At 43.5% G+C, this 15,576-nt stretch overlaps 2 protein-coding genes across 4 annotated transcripts in view; one reads left to right on the forward strand and one right to left on the reverse strand.

The window, feature by feature from the left end:
- LOC139537787 (septin-8-A) overlaps nt 1-9,015 on the reverse strand; it is a 42,603-nt gene extending 33,588 nt beyond the window's left edge. For all 3 annotated transcript variants that reach the window (XM_071339567.1, XM_071339566.1, XM_071339569.1), the window contains exon 1: nt 8,351-9,015. In XM_071339567.1, the coding sequence (XP_071195668.1) occupies nt 8,351-8,380 (30 nt within the window). In that variant the 5' untranslated portion in view covers nt 8,381-9,015. The remainder of the gene's footprint in view (nt 1-8,350) is intronic.
- Nucleotides 9,015-11,676, forward strand: LOC139537788 (ankyrin repeat domain-containing protein SOWAHA). The gene has a single exon (XM_071339570.1). It carries the CDS (start codon nt 9,299-9,301, stop codon nt 10,739-10,741), a length of 1,443 nt encoding a protein of 480 aa, XP_071195671.1. The 5' UTR covers nt 9,015-9,298; the 3' UTR covers nt 10,742-11,676.
- The last annotated feature ends 3,900 nt before the right edge of the window (nt 11,677-15,576 follow it).

Here is a 15,576-nt window from a genome sequence, read left to right on the forward strand (position 1 = left end):
CACTACTAATACTACTACCATCACTACTAATACTACCACTACTAATACTACTACCATCACTACTAATACTACTACCACCACTACTAATACTACTACCACCACTACTAATACTACTACCACCACTACTAATACTACTACCACCACTACTACCATCACTACTAATACTACTACCACCACTACTACCATCACTACTAATACTACTACCACCACTATTACCATCACTACTAATACTACTACCATCACTACTAATACTACTACCACTACTACTACCATCACTACCACTACTACTAATACTACTACCATCACTACTAATACTACTACTACCACCATCACTACTACTACCACCACCACTACTACTATCACCATCACTACTACTACCACCACCATCACTACTACCATCACTACTACTACTACTACCATCACTACTACTACCATCACTCCTACTACTACTACTAATACTACTACCACCACTACTACTACTACCACCATCACTACTGCTACCACCATCACTACTACTACTACTACTACCACCATCACTGCTACTTCCACCATCACTAATACTATTGCAGCTACTAATGCTACAGCCACTGTCACTACTACTAATTCTACTACTGTCAATATCACTACTACTGTCAATATCACTACTACTGTCACTACTGACACTACTACTACCACCACCAATGCTACTACCACTACAGTCACTACTGCTACAGTCACTACTACTACCACCAATACTATTGCAGCTACTACCACGACATTTACTGTCACTACTACTGTCACTACTACTACTAACTACTGTCACTCCAGCCACTGTCACTACTAATTCTACTACTATCAATACCACTACTACTACAGTCACTACTACTAACTACTGTCACTCCAGCCACTGTCACTACTACTACTGTCACTCCAGCCACTGTCACTACTACTACTAATTCTACAGTCGTGGCCAAAAGTTTTGAGAATGACACAAATATTAATTATCACAAAGTTTGCTGCTTCAGTGTCTTTAGATATTTTTGTCAGATGTTACTATGGAATACTGAAATATAATTACAAGCATTTCATAAGTGTCAAAGGCTTTTATTGACAATTACATGAAGTTGATGCAAATAGTCAATATTTGCAGTGTTGACCCTTCTTTTTCAAGACCTCTGCAATCCACCCTAGCATGCTGTCAATTAACTTCTGGGCCACATCCTTACTGATGGCAGCCCATTCTTGCATAATCAATGCTTGGACTTTGTCAGAATTTTTTGGTTTTTATTTGTCCACCCTCCTCTTGAGGATTGACCACAAGTTCTCAATGGGATTAAGGTCTGGGGAGTTCCCTGGCCATGGACCCAAAATATCAATGTTTTGTTCCCCGAGCCACTTAGTTATCACTTTTTCCTTATGGCAAGGTGCTCCATCATGCTGGAAAAGGCATTGTTCGTCACCAAACTGTTCCTGGATGGTTGGGAGACGTTGCTCTCGGAGGATGTGTTGGTACCATTCTTTATTCATGACTGCGTTCTTAGGCAGAATTGTGAGTGAGCCCACTCCCTTGGCTGAGAAGCAACCCCACACATGAATGGTCTCAGGATGCTTTACTGTTGGCATGACACAGGACTGATGGTAGCGCTCACCTTGTCTTCTCCGGACAAGCTTTTTTCCGGATGTCCCAAACAATCGGAAAAGGGATTCAGAGAAAATGACTTTACCCCAGTTCTCAGCAGTACAATCCCTGTACCTTTTGCAGAATATCAGTCTGTCCCTGATGGTTTTCCAGGAGAGAAGTGGCTTCTTTGCTGCCCTTCTTGACACCAGGCCATCCTCCAAAAGTCTTCACCTCCCTGTGCGTGCAGATGCACTCACACCTGCCTGCTGCCATTCCTGAGCAAGCTCTGTACTGGTTGTGCCCCGATCCCACAGCTGAATCAACTTTAGGAGACGGTCCTGGCGCTTGCTGGACTTTCTTGGGCACCCTGAAGCCTTCTTCACAACATTTGAACCGCTCTCCTTGAAGTTCTTGATGATCCAATAAATGGTTGATTTAGGTGCAATCTTACTGGCAGCAATATCCTTGCCTGTGAAGCCCTTTTTGTGCAAAGCAATGATGGCGGCACGTGTTTCCTTGCAGGTAACCATGGTACACAGATGAAGAACAATGATTCCAAACACCACCCTCCTTTTGAAGCTTCCAGTCTGTTATTCGAACTCAATCAGCATGACAGAGTGAACTCCAGCCTTGTTCTCGTCAACACTCACACCTGTGTTAACGAGAGAATCACTGACATGATGTCAGCTGGTCCTTTTGTGGCAGGGCTGAAATGCAGTGGAAATGTTTTTGGGGGATTCAGTTCATTTGCATGGCAAAGAGGGACTTTGCAATTCATCTGATCACTCTTCATAACATTCTGGAGTATATGCAAATTGCCATCATACAAACTGTCACTACTACTGCGACTACTACTACTAGTGTTGCTACTGCTACTACTACCTTTACTACTACTGCTGCTGTCACTACTACTGCTGCTGCTGCTGTCACTACTACTACTGCTGTCACTACTACTACTGCTGCTGCTGTCACTACTACTACTACTGCTGCTGTCACTACTACTACTACTACTACTGCTGCTGTCACTACTACTACTGCTGCTGCTGCCACTACTACTACTGCTACTACTGTCACTATTACTACTGCTGCTGCTGCCACTACTACTACTGCTGCTGTCACTACTACTGCTGCTGCTGCTGTCACTACTACTACTACTACTGCTGCTGTCACTACTACTACTACTACTGCTGCTGTCACTACTGCCACTACTACTACTGCTGCTGTCACTACTACTACTGCTGCTGCTGCCACTACTACTACTGCTGCTGTCACTACTACTACTGCTGCTGCTGCCACTACTACTACTGCTACTACTGTCACTACTACTACTGCTGCTGCTGCCACTACTACTACTGCTGCCACTGCCACTACTGCTGCCACTACTACTACTGCTACTACTGTCACTACTACTACTGCTACTACTGTCACTACTACTACTGTCACTACTACTGTCACTACTACTACTGCTACTACTACTGCTACTACTACTGCTACTACTGCTACTACTACTGTCACTACTACTGTCACTACTACTGTCACTACTACTACTGCTACTGCCACTACTACTACTACTGTCACTACTGCTACTACTACTGTCACTGTCACTACTACTACTGTCACTACTACTACTACTACTGTCACTACTACTACTGCTGTCACTACTACTACTACTGTCACTACTGTCACTACTACTGTCACTACTACTACTGTCACTACTGCTGCTGTCACTACTACTACTACTACTACTGCTGCGGCTGTCACTACTACTACTACTACTACTGCTGCTGTCACTACTACTACTACTACTACTGCTGCTGTCACTACTACTACTACTGCTGTCACTACTACTACTACTGCTGTCACTACTACTGCTGTCACTACTACTAAGATTACTACAGTCACTACTACTAAGACAGTCACTACTACTAAGACTACTACAGTCACTACTACTACTGTCACTCCAGCTACTACTAATTCTACTACTATCACTGTCAATACTGCTACTACTACTATCAAAAAAAAGAGTCGCACACTCCATGTATAAACTCCCAGCAATTAAATGTTTCCTTCATGAACAAGTCTATAGCTTATTATTATTTTGACCTCACCCTCTCACCTTCCCCCCCTACTCACAAGGCAGGCAATACGCTTGACCTCATCTTTACTAGATGCTGTTCTTCCACTAATCTCATTGCAACTCCCCTCCAAGTCTCCGACCACTACCGTGTATCCTTTTCCCTCTCGCTCTCATCCAACACTGCCCCTACTCGGATGGTATCGCGCCGTCCCAACCTTCGCTCTCTCCCCCACTACTCTCTCCTCTTCCATCCTATCATCTCTTCCCTCCCTCTCTTCCCTACTGCTAGTGCTGCTACTACTGCTATGCTACTGCTAGTAGTACTACTGCTGCTGCTACTACTACTACGGCTAGTGCTGCTACTACTGCTGCTACTGCTGTTAGTGCTAGTGCTAGTAGTACTACTGCTGCTACTACTACTACTACTGCTGCTAGTGCTGCTAGTGCTGCTAGTGCTGAAATTGCTGCTACAACTACTGCTAGTGCTGAAGTTGCTGCTACAACTACTGCTACTACTGCTAGTGCTGCTGCTACTACTGCTAGTGCTGCTGCTACTACTACTACTACTGCTAGTGCTGCTGCTACTGCTACTACTGCTAGTGCTGCTGCTACTACTGCTAGTGCTGCTGCTACTACTATTACTGCTGCTGCTGCTACTACTATTACTGCTGCTGCTGCTACTACTATTACTGCTGCTACTACTACTACTACTGCTGCTACTACTACTACTACTGCTAGTGCTACTGCTACTGCTGCTGCTACTACTACTGCTAGTGCTGCTGCTACTACTACTGCTAGTGCTGCTGCTACTACTACTAGTGCTGCTGCTGCTAGAGCGACTAGTACCGCTACTGCTACTACTAGTGCTGCTACTACTACTACTGCTAGTAGTGCTAGTGCTGAAATTGCTGCTGCTAGTGTTGCTGCTGCTAGTGCTGCTACTAGTACTGCTACTACCACTGCTGCTACTACTACTGCTACTACTACTGCTGCTGCTATGCTGCTGCTACTACTGCTAGTGCTGCTGCTACTGCTACTACTGCTAGTGCTGCTGCTACTACTACTAGTGCTGCTGCTGCTAGTGTGACTAGTACCGCTACTGCTACTACTAGTGCTGCTGCTACTACTACTGCTAGTAGTGCTAGTGCTGAAATTGCTGCTGCTAGTGCTGCTGCTACTACTGCTAGTGCTGCTGCTACTACTACTGCTAGTGCTGCTGCTGCTAGTGCGACTAGTACCGCTACTACTACTACTAGTGCTGCTGCTGCTACTACTACTGCTAGTAGTGCTAGTGCTGAAATTGCTGCTGCTAGTGTTGTTGCTGCTAGTGCTGCTACTAGTACTGCTACTACCACTGCTGCTACTACTACTGCTACCGCTAGTTCTGCTGCTCGTGCCGCTGCTGCTCGTGCCGCTGCTGCTACTGCTTGTGCTAAAATTGCTGTTGCTAGTGCTGCTACTACTAGTGCTGCTACTACTGCTACTACTACTAGTGCTGCTACTACTAGTGCTGCTACTACTGCTAGTGCTGCTACTACTAGTGCTGCTACTACTAGTGCTGCTACTACTAGTGCTGCTACTACTGCTACTACTACTAGTGCTGCTACTACTAGTGCTGCTACTACTGCTACTACTACTAGTGCTGCTACTACTAGTGCTGCTACTACTGATACTACTAGTGCTGCTGCTACTAGTGCTGAAATTGCTGTAACTACTACTACCAGTGCTACTACTTCTACTACTAGCGCTGCTACTGCTACTACTAGCGCTACTACTACTAGTGCTGCTACTGCTACTGCTGCTAGCGCTGCTACTGCTACTACTAGCGCTGCTACTGCTACTACTAGCGCTGCTACTGCTACTACTAGCGCTGCTACTGCTACTACTAGCGCTGCTACTACTAGGGGAAAGGGGATACCTAGTCAGCTGTACAACTGACTAACCCAACCCCTCTGAATCAGAGGGGCGGTGGGCTGCCATAGTCGACATCACTGTCTTCGGTGCCCAGAGAACAGTAGGTTAACTGCCTTGCTCAGGGGCAGAATGACAGATGTTTACCTTGTCAGCTCGGGGATTCAGTCCAGCAACCTTTCGGTTACTGGCCCAACACTCTAACCACAAGGCTACTACTACTACTGCTGTTGCTACTGCTACTGGCACTGAGTCTAATGGAGAAATCTTAACATTTATTTTTTTGCCAGTACATATGTAGATGGTTAAGATTGTGGTCATCGCATGGCACCAGGCATCCAAGGAAAGAGACAGAAGAGAAGTCCATCTTTTCTTTTGATCAAACACACTCGCGCACAGAGCCGTCTGTCTGACAGCAACTTCTCCGTCTGTCTCCCGTCACACGCCTCTGCCCAACAGGAAAAACAGAAACAAGACAAGAGCCAGCAGAGGCCATTTTACGAGACAGAAGCACACCAATCTGTAGGTGTCACAAAATACAAATGGAGAGAATTATAACACGGGTCACAAAGCACATTTTCATTGGAGCACATGTGTAGCTATAACATCGGAGGGGGAGTGATAGCCTCCACAAGACAACACAGATCACTGACTCCCAATACACACAGCCTGAGCTAATCCAGGTTTTCCGACAGTGGATGTGACAGCCCTGCCTCCAGACTGTCCTGTGGTAAATAAAAGACTGATGACGCAACAACAAGAAGCTGTCCTCACAATCTTTATCCAGAGACTGTTTGAAATGGGGATATAAGAGTGTCGAAGAAATAGTACATTTCCAAGACAATAATGGTACTGGTTTTCCAAGCGGATGATTTTCTTTAGAGATTGTCTCATGTCAACAACAAAAAATCTCACACTAACTTGTGGTACTTCACATATCATTGAATCTAGTATCATATGTATCAATAAAGCCATTATTATACAAATTTAAGGCAAAATTAACTACGTTCCAAGGAATATTGTGGCAATAAAACTCATAAGCATACCTTCCACCTCAAGGCAATGTGTTTGGGTCTAATTGCATGAATATCATGTAGGCCTCATGATACAGCTGATGTTCTTAGGGGTCAGTAAGAATCAAACATGCTACAGCGGCTACGGGCAATTCATTACATGAATCAAGGCCAAAATAGATCTCTATAGTAGAATACAATCGATGCACCCCTACTACTCCTTTTATTGTTTGGACACATTGATTGTTTCCCATAGCTATGTGCACCCTGCTGTGTTCAACCAGACATCCTCACTATCAAAAACCAGTCACAAAGAACAGAGTGCCCTTTAAACAAAGTCCTGCGTACAAAAAAAAGCCTACAACATTGCCTCAATTGTTTTTCATCTTCTAAAACTTGGATAGTCAATGGGAATGCTACTGTGTTCCCTCACACTAATTTCAGTGCATCCCCTACTAAAATCTAGGCAATAATTTAATTCTGTAATCACTGTCTACTGGGCAATACAATAGAGCCTTTGGGGAGTACAGTGTCAGCATGCAATCTGTAATTTGGGGGGTGTTATCTCTCTTGATGGTGAATTATCTCCCTTCACTAAAACAAATGTTGTGACAATTTGAAGGAGTGGCTCATCTATTTATCCCAGAATCATAGTGCTTACTGTCCAAGTCAACAACTCAAGGAATCTCCATATGGATTCGCTAAAAGTGAATTAACACTGTGGATCTCGTTTGTTTTTATAAGCAAGAAAATGCTTATCACACCATCTTGTGTAGTCTTTGTGGCATCATTTTTTGACTATCATACATGCAATCATAAGCATGGTTTAGGTTTAGTGTTGTATTCAGACCAAAGGCTCCCGAGTTGCGCAGCGGTCTAAGGCACTCTCAGTGCTAGAGGCATCACTACAGACCCTGGGTCGATTCCAGGCTGTATCACAACTGGCCGTGATTGGGAATCCCATAGGGTGGCGCACAATTGGCACAGCGTCGTCCGGGTTAGGGTTTGGCTGGGGTAGGCCGTCATTGTAAATAATAATTAGTTCTTAAAAGACCTGCCTAGTTAAATAAAATATTAAATTAAACGATGAACAAAAATAAATTGGGAAAAAAATCATAAAAATGGCTATGTTCTGAGTATTTTGAATTACTGAACAGAAAGATGCCAACCTTGTTTCTTCTTCAAATTATTAGACTGACTTGCTGTGAGTAAATAGCAGCTAAATCTCCATCACAACGTTGACATAGTTAGTACGTTGGTTAGCCTATAAGCATAATTTTAGACTGCTTAAACAGGAAGTTAAAATGTAACCACATGTCAACACCTTTGTTTTTCAAAGGAACCACGTAAAACAAAAAAACAACTAATGATTAGTAAAACAATGTTGCTACATTGTAGCCGGTGTGGGGTAGGCTAAATGTTTGACATAGGAGAAATGGGAAAACTACAATTGTCTGTACCATACGGTGGTAGACTATATGAGCACCAATAAACAGTTGGTGCAACTCAATGAGGAATGATACCAATGCACATTTTATACTGCCGGTATTAACTATCGATGCCTCTATATGTAGGCCTATTCATTCAGAAGCTCGCAAATAATTAATAATCCATATCCTGAGCAGAACCCCATCAGGACCAACCAACGTGAATCCCTATTGATAGTCCACACTTCCAGGAATAATTATAATGTACGTTATATAGCTGTATATTACTCATAGGCGGAACATTATATCAGTGTGTACTTACAGAAAATATGTCTACGTCCGTAGCAGCCATGGTGCGAAATGTATGTGTTTTAATGCCGAGCTAGGCGAAAGGAAACTGCCCTCGTCTCACTCTCTCTGTAAGCTAGCTGACACAGTGGAACAAGCTTGATTGCGCTTCCAATATGGCTACTTCCTGGAAACTCCCATTTGCCTTCGGAGCTACACAATCCAGAAGGACAGGACTGCGCGTTGAAAATATGGAACGTTCTGACGGTTGTAATTAAATCATCTTTGACAATTTGCACTACTGTATCATTGACGTTTACGCGCTGATGATATGAAAAGCCATCGATGAACTATATTGCCTCGTAGGTTACTCATGGGATTTGTAGTTTGCGGAGCCTTAGCTGCCTTTTTAAAGTCAACGTTTTGTTTTGGGTACTTTAAAAACGATTAACCTATATTGAGTTACAAAATGTGAATATCGAGACATTAACCCTAAAAAATATTGCCTAAAAACGATTCCTCGCATTCTACACCACTTCAGAAAAAGTGATGTGAGCCAGGTCTGAGGTCTTGAAACAGTGTAACCTGGCATTTCTTTTTGAAACATTGTATCGCCTTTTCCTTAAATATTGTAACGCATAATTGTATCAATGTTTATCATTCTATGCATATGATATGTGAAATAAATATGAGAATGGTCAGCTACTCCGGGGTAACTTTTTGTTAGCTACAGTAACAGTTAATGAATAATGAGTAACAGTTAATGTTAGACGACTACAGTCTACTCCCCAGGACACCTCTGAGCACCGCCCCAAGACAGAAGTCTGCATACATTATTCAAATTAATGCCACGTGTCTCCGGAAACTGCAGGTAGGGCGAAGGTATAGTTTTTGACAGGTATCGCGGATTATATGTATGATAAGACTTTTCACTTTCGGTTGTTCCTTCTGAATTGACATTTTTGGTTGTAGGGTGCTCAAAATGGATTTGACTCAAGAAGCTATTATCTCGCTGTTGATAGAAGAAGGGGGGAAGTTGAAGAATTCCGAGTTGCTGACTAAATTCAAAGATTCCCTGAACTGCACTGATCCCGCAGAGAAGAAACAGAACAGGGATCTATTCAAAAGGTTTGTGAACACTGTTGCTGTCGTGAAAGAAATTGAAGATGTCAGGTATATTGTACTAAAGAAAGCATATCAGCATTTGTTACAAGAAACAGAGGATGTTCAAAAGTCTGAAAGTGAAGAGGTCCCCGAGCCAGGTGAACCCTCACCTGTATGGAACAGCGAGAACAATGCACATTCTCAAAATGGAAGAAGTGAGATAAGTTCTGAAAAGGTCCAAGAACCTGTTATTACAAGTGTCGGTGAATGCGTCTCAAATGACAGTGACATGCATTCATTTATAGAGCTGGCATTTAAAGAAAAAGTGGATTTCAAACCAAAAAGGTCACTTAATTTCAACCTAGACCATACTTCTGATGCGCAGAGAGAATATATCCCCTCTGGGGGTGCTGTGTATCCTGGGAAGACAAAGAACCCTAGTGTGCAGAAGCCATTTGCACTGCCTTTACGAATGCCTCCAAACGTGACCAGAATAGAGATCCATAAACTCAAATCTGAGGATGATGATGGCCCTCCAAAGAGAGCTGGATCCACTGACCAAGATGCACACTGCTCCTCTAGAACCAAGAGAAGCCCATCCACTAGGAGTGTGGGGTTAAGCTCTCCGCTACCAAGGAGGGCTGTCAAGATCACCAAACCTTCTGAAGAGCCCAAGTACACATCCACAGTCCCCCTGGAAGAGGCAGAGCACGAGTGGCTGGTGAGTTCTGCTGCTGGACACTGGAGACGGGTGTACGGCCTGCTCCTCAGAGACACACAGCTGGCAGAGAAGAAGGACTTCATGTCCGGCCTCACAGCCCTTCACTGGGCGGCCAAGTGTGGTAACAGTGAGATGGTGGGTAGTATCATCAACATATCCAGGCAAGGTGGAATGGACCTCGACGTCAATGCCAGAACATATGGAGGGTACACGCCACTGCACATTGCTGCTTTGCATGACCAGGAGTTTGTGTTGGCCATGCTGGTGCATGAATACGGAGCGGATGTGAATATAAGGGACAATTGTGGAAAGAAGCCATATCACTACCTGCGCAAAGGGATTTCTTCTGAGGTGAGGGAGCTGCTTGGTGAACCTAAGGTCCAGCCCCAGGAAGTTCTCCAACCGGAAAGGGAGGAGCTAGATATCTTCCCAGAACTCTCCAAAGGCTTGCATACGATAAGTCGCCTCTTCAATCCCCATGTGGAGAAAAAGAAAAAGCACAAGCAAAGACCCTCTGTCTATTCGCTGGGTGTCGACCCGAGGGATGAGAGAGATGAGAGTTCATCCAATCACAGAGAGACCTCAGATGCATTTAAGTAACATGAGTCTGATGTGAAATACAATAAAACATTTTGATATTTTGCATAAAATCTATTTAGCTTTTCAGGGTTTTTACTCTGATATAGATACAAATATATGGGGTTATGAGAGGAACATTCAGTTGTGTTGAACTTTGTTTTTTATAAATCAACAAGTGCAACCATCATAATTTCATTACTCCTTTTTTAATCAAACAAACACATATTACTAGTATGGAAGGTATAGTATCAAATGTGCTACTCTCTCTGTGTCATGTAATCAATATCATTTATAATGTATCTAATCGTGTTAATGTTGAATAAGTTAATGCATGACTTCATATACGAGGTAATGCATTTTTTGCTCGATGGGATTTAACATCAATTTCAGCAGATCCAGCAGATAAAAAAAATCCATTAACACATTAAAGTATGTGTCCCTGTACTAAACCTTTTCATAAGAGATGAATATGGCTTCATGTCTGGACATTAACACTGCCTTCACTCTTAGGGGTTGTCATTTGTGTCATCTTTTTAGATAGATTTTCTGTCTAAGAAACACATTTGTTTGAAGAGGTTGCCGCAGTACTGAATAATTATGAAAGTGAACAATACTATGTGGCCTTGCTGTTTAAGATTCCTGTAGTATGAATGTGTTATGATGAGTGAATATTGATACATTGTTTAAAGGATTGATTTGGTGAAATGCAAAGATATACTATGAAATATTTATCTGTGATTTTCAAGTCACATGCATCTTGTCTTTCTTCCATGTCTTATACAATAGATACTTTAGTAATAATGTAATTTGTTAGTGTTAGTAAAAAAACATTGTTTGATGTACAGTGCCTTCAGAAAGTATTCACACCCCTTGACTTTTTCCACATTTTGTTATTTTACAGCCTGAATTTAAAATGGATTAAATTGAGATTTTGTGCCACTGGCCTACACACAATACCCAATGTGGAATTATGTTTTTAGAAATGTTTACAAATTAATATAAATGTAAAGCTGAAATGTCTTGAGTCTATAAGTATTCAACCCCTTTGGTTATAAGCCTAAATAAATTCAGTACTACAAATGTGCTTAACAAGTCACTTATAAGTTGCACAAACTCCCTCTGTGTGCAATAATAGTGTATAACATGATTTTTGAATGACTACCTCATCTCTGTACCCAACACATTTAATTATCTGTAAGGTCCCTCAGTCGAGCAGTGAATTTCAAACAGATTCAACCAAAAACACCAGGGAAGTTTTTCAATTCCTCACAAAGAAGGGCACCTAATGGTATAGATAAAAAGCAGACATTGTAAATAAGAATTTGTTCTTAACTGACTTTCCTTGTTAAGTAAAGGTTAATTCAAAAATGAAATATATTCAATGACAGCCTACCCCAGCCAAACCCTAACCCCGACAACACTGGGCCAGTTGTGCGACACCCTATGGGATTCCCAATCACGGCCAGTTGTGATACAGCCTGGAAGCAAACCAGGGTCTGAAGTGACAGCTCTAGCTCCACTATGCCACTCGGGAGCCTCTTGAGCATGGTGAAGTTATTCATTACTCCATGGCTGGTGGTTCAATACACCCAGTCACTACAAAGATGCAGGCGTCCTTCCTAACTCAGTTGCCAGAAAATAAGGAAACCGGTAAGGGATTTGACCATGAGGCAACTGGTGACTTAAAAATAGTTACAGAGTTTAATGGCTGTGATAGGAGAAAACTGAGGTCGGATCAACAACATTGTAGTTATTCCTGGGGCGGCAGGTAGCCAAGTGGTTAGACCGTTGGGCCAGTAACCGAAAGGTCACTGGATCGAATCCCTGAGCTGACAATGTAAAAATCTGTTGTGTCCCTGAGCAAGGCAGTGAACCCACTGTTCCCCGGGCGCCGTGGATGTCGATTATGGCAACCCCCGCACGTCTCTGATTCAGAGGGGTTGAGTTAAATGCGTAAAACATTCAGTTGTACAACTGACTAGGTATCCCCTAAACAATACTTACCTAAATGACAGAGTGAAAAAAGGAAGGCTGTACAGAATACAATGTGTTATGTGGGGCAAATCTAATAAATCACTGAGCACCACTCTTCATATATTCAAGCATGGTGGTGGCTGAACAGAATAGAGCTAAGCACAGGCGAAAACCTGGTTCAGTCTGCTTTCCAACAGATTTTGGGAGACAATTTCACCTTTCAGCAGGACAATAACCTAAAACACAAGGCCAAATATACACTGGAGTTGCTTACCAAGACGGCACTGAGTGGCCTAGTTACATTTTATTCTTAAATCGGCTTGCAAATGGCTGTCTAGCAATGATCAACAACCAATTTAACAGAGCTTGAAGAATTTTTTGAAGAATGTGCAAATATTGTAGAATCCAGGTGTGCAAAGCTCTTAGAGACTTACCCAGAAAGACTCACAGCTGTAATCACTGACAAATGTGATTCTAAGGGAGTGAACATTATTTCTAATAAGGATTACATGGAGAAAATCGGACCTGTCTGAAATGAAAATGGATGGCCTTCCCTTCAGCAAAATATATTTTATCTAAACCCTTCCTGAACACTTGAAAAAAAGTGACCCTCCCCTATACCCAAAATAATAATTAAAACAAAGTGGATAGCAGAGAACATACCTACCGTTTACCCTCATTTCTTGGACAGACCAGAGCCTTAGATATGTAGTTAGAAACTGTTCTTCATCGTATAAGCACTACATGGCAAACATTAAATGGCAAGGCCTTTTCTAAACATTTCATGCAATTCTATGTCATTTTACATATTAGCAGAATCTTTTTTAATACCACACAAATTCCTGAAATTACTAAGAATGGATAAAGAGATAGGCCTACGTGTTCATCTTATCATTCACTTTATCATATTTCTCCAATGCTAAATCAGTGTCTTGTTTGCATCAAAACTGTCTCTGTTAGCAAATAATTCAATCTGAGACATCATTAGGATTCTGAGCTTGGTACTTTCAAAAGTTAGGCCCACCTTTCCACCCAGACAGAGTAGGCCTATCTTTCCACCCCAGACAGATTAGGCCTACCTTTCCACTCCAGACAGAGTAGGCCTATCTTTCCACCCCAGACAGATTAGGCCTACCTTTCCACTCCAGACAGAGTAGGCCTACCTTTCCAACCCAGACAGAGTAGGCCTACCTTTCCAACCCAGACAGAATAGGCCTACCTTTCCAACCCAGACAGAATAGGCCTACCTTTCCAACCCAGACAGAGTAGGCCTACCTTTCCACTCCAGACAAAGTAGGCCCACCTTTCCACTCCAGACAGAGTAGGCCTACCTTTCCACTCCAGACAGAGTAGACCTACCTTTCCACTCCAGACAGAGTAGGCCTACCTTTCCACTCCAGACAGAGTAGGCCTACCTTTCCACTCCAGACAGAGTAGGCCTACCTTTCCACTCCAGACAGAGTAGGCCTACCTTTCCACTCCAGACAGAGTAGGCCTACCTTTCCACTCCAGACAGAGTAGGCCTACCTTTCCACTCCAGACAGAGTAGGCCTACCTTTCCACTCCAGACAGAGTAGGCCTACCTTTCCACTCCAGACAGAGTAGGCCTACCTTTCCAACCCAGACAGAGTAGAACTACCTTTCCACTCCAGACAGAGTAGGCCTACCTTTCCACTCCAGACAGAGTAGGTCTACCTTTCCACTCCAGACAGAGTAGACCTACCTTTCCACTCCAGACAGAGTAGGCCTACCTTTCCACTCCAGACAGAGTAGACCTACCTTTCCAACCCAGACAGAGTAGACCTACCTTTCCACTCCAGACAGAGTAGGCCTACCTTTCCACTCCAGACAGAGTAGGTCTACCTTTCCACTCCAGACAGAGTAGACCTACCTTTCCAACCCAGACAGAGTAGACCTACCTTTCCACTCCAGACAGAGTAGGCCTACCTTTCCACTCCAGACAGAGTAGACCTACCTTTCCACTCCAGACAGAGTAGGCCTACCTTTCCACCCCAGACAGAGTAGACCTACCTTTCCACCCCAGACAGAGTAGGCCTACCTTTCCACTCCAGACAGAGTAGGCCTACCTTTCCACTCCAGACAGAGTAGGCCTACCTTTCCACCCCAGACAGAGTAGACCTACCTTTCCACTCCAGACAGAGTAGCCTACCTTTCCACTCCAGACAGAGTAGGTCTACCTTTCCACTCCAGACAGAGTAGGCCTACCTTTCCACTCCAGACAGAGTAGACCTACCTTTCCACTCCAGACAGAGTAGACCTACCTTTCCACTCCAGACAGAGTAGGTCTACCTTTCCAACCCAGACAGAGTAGGCCTACCTTTCCACTCCAGACAGAGTAGGCCTACCTTTCCACTCCAGACAGAGTAGATCTACCTTTCCACCCCAGACAGAGTAGGCCTACCTTTCCACTCCAGACAGAGTAGGTCTACCTTTCCACTCCAGACAGAGTAGGCCTACCTTTCCACTCCAGACAGAGTAGATCTACCTTTCCACCCCAGACAGAGTAGGCCTACCTTTCCACTCCAGACAGAGTAGGTCTACCTTTCCAACCCAGACAGAGTAGGCCTACCTTTCCAGTCCAGACAGAGTAGGCCTACCTTTCCACTCCAGACAGAGTAGGCCTACCTTTCCACCCCAGACAGAGTAGGCCTACCTTTCCATCCAGACAGAGTAGATCTACCTTTCCACCCCAGACAGAGTAGGCCTACCTTTCCACTCCAGACAGAGTAGGTCTACCGAAACAGAAAAATGGAAGCTTTAACTGCTGGCTACTCTTCTTTCGTGGCTGAACCCAACGAGAGAAGGTCACAAGTGTTTCTTTAAAATAGGTCTGGGTTTAAACATCTTCTATTGTACAGAAA

This window comes from Salvelinus alpinus, chromosome 13 (genome assembly GCF_045679555.1).
Source record: "Salvelinus alpinus chromosome 13, SLU_Salpinus.1, whole genome shotgun sequence".
NCBI lineage: Eukaryota > Metazoa > Chordata > Actinopteri > Salmoniformes > Salmonidae > Salvelinus > Salvelinus alpinus.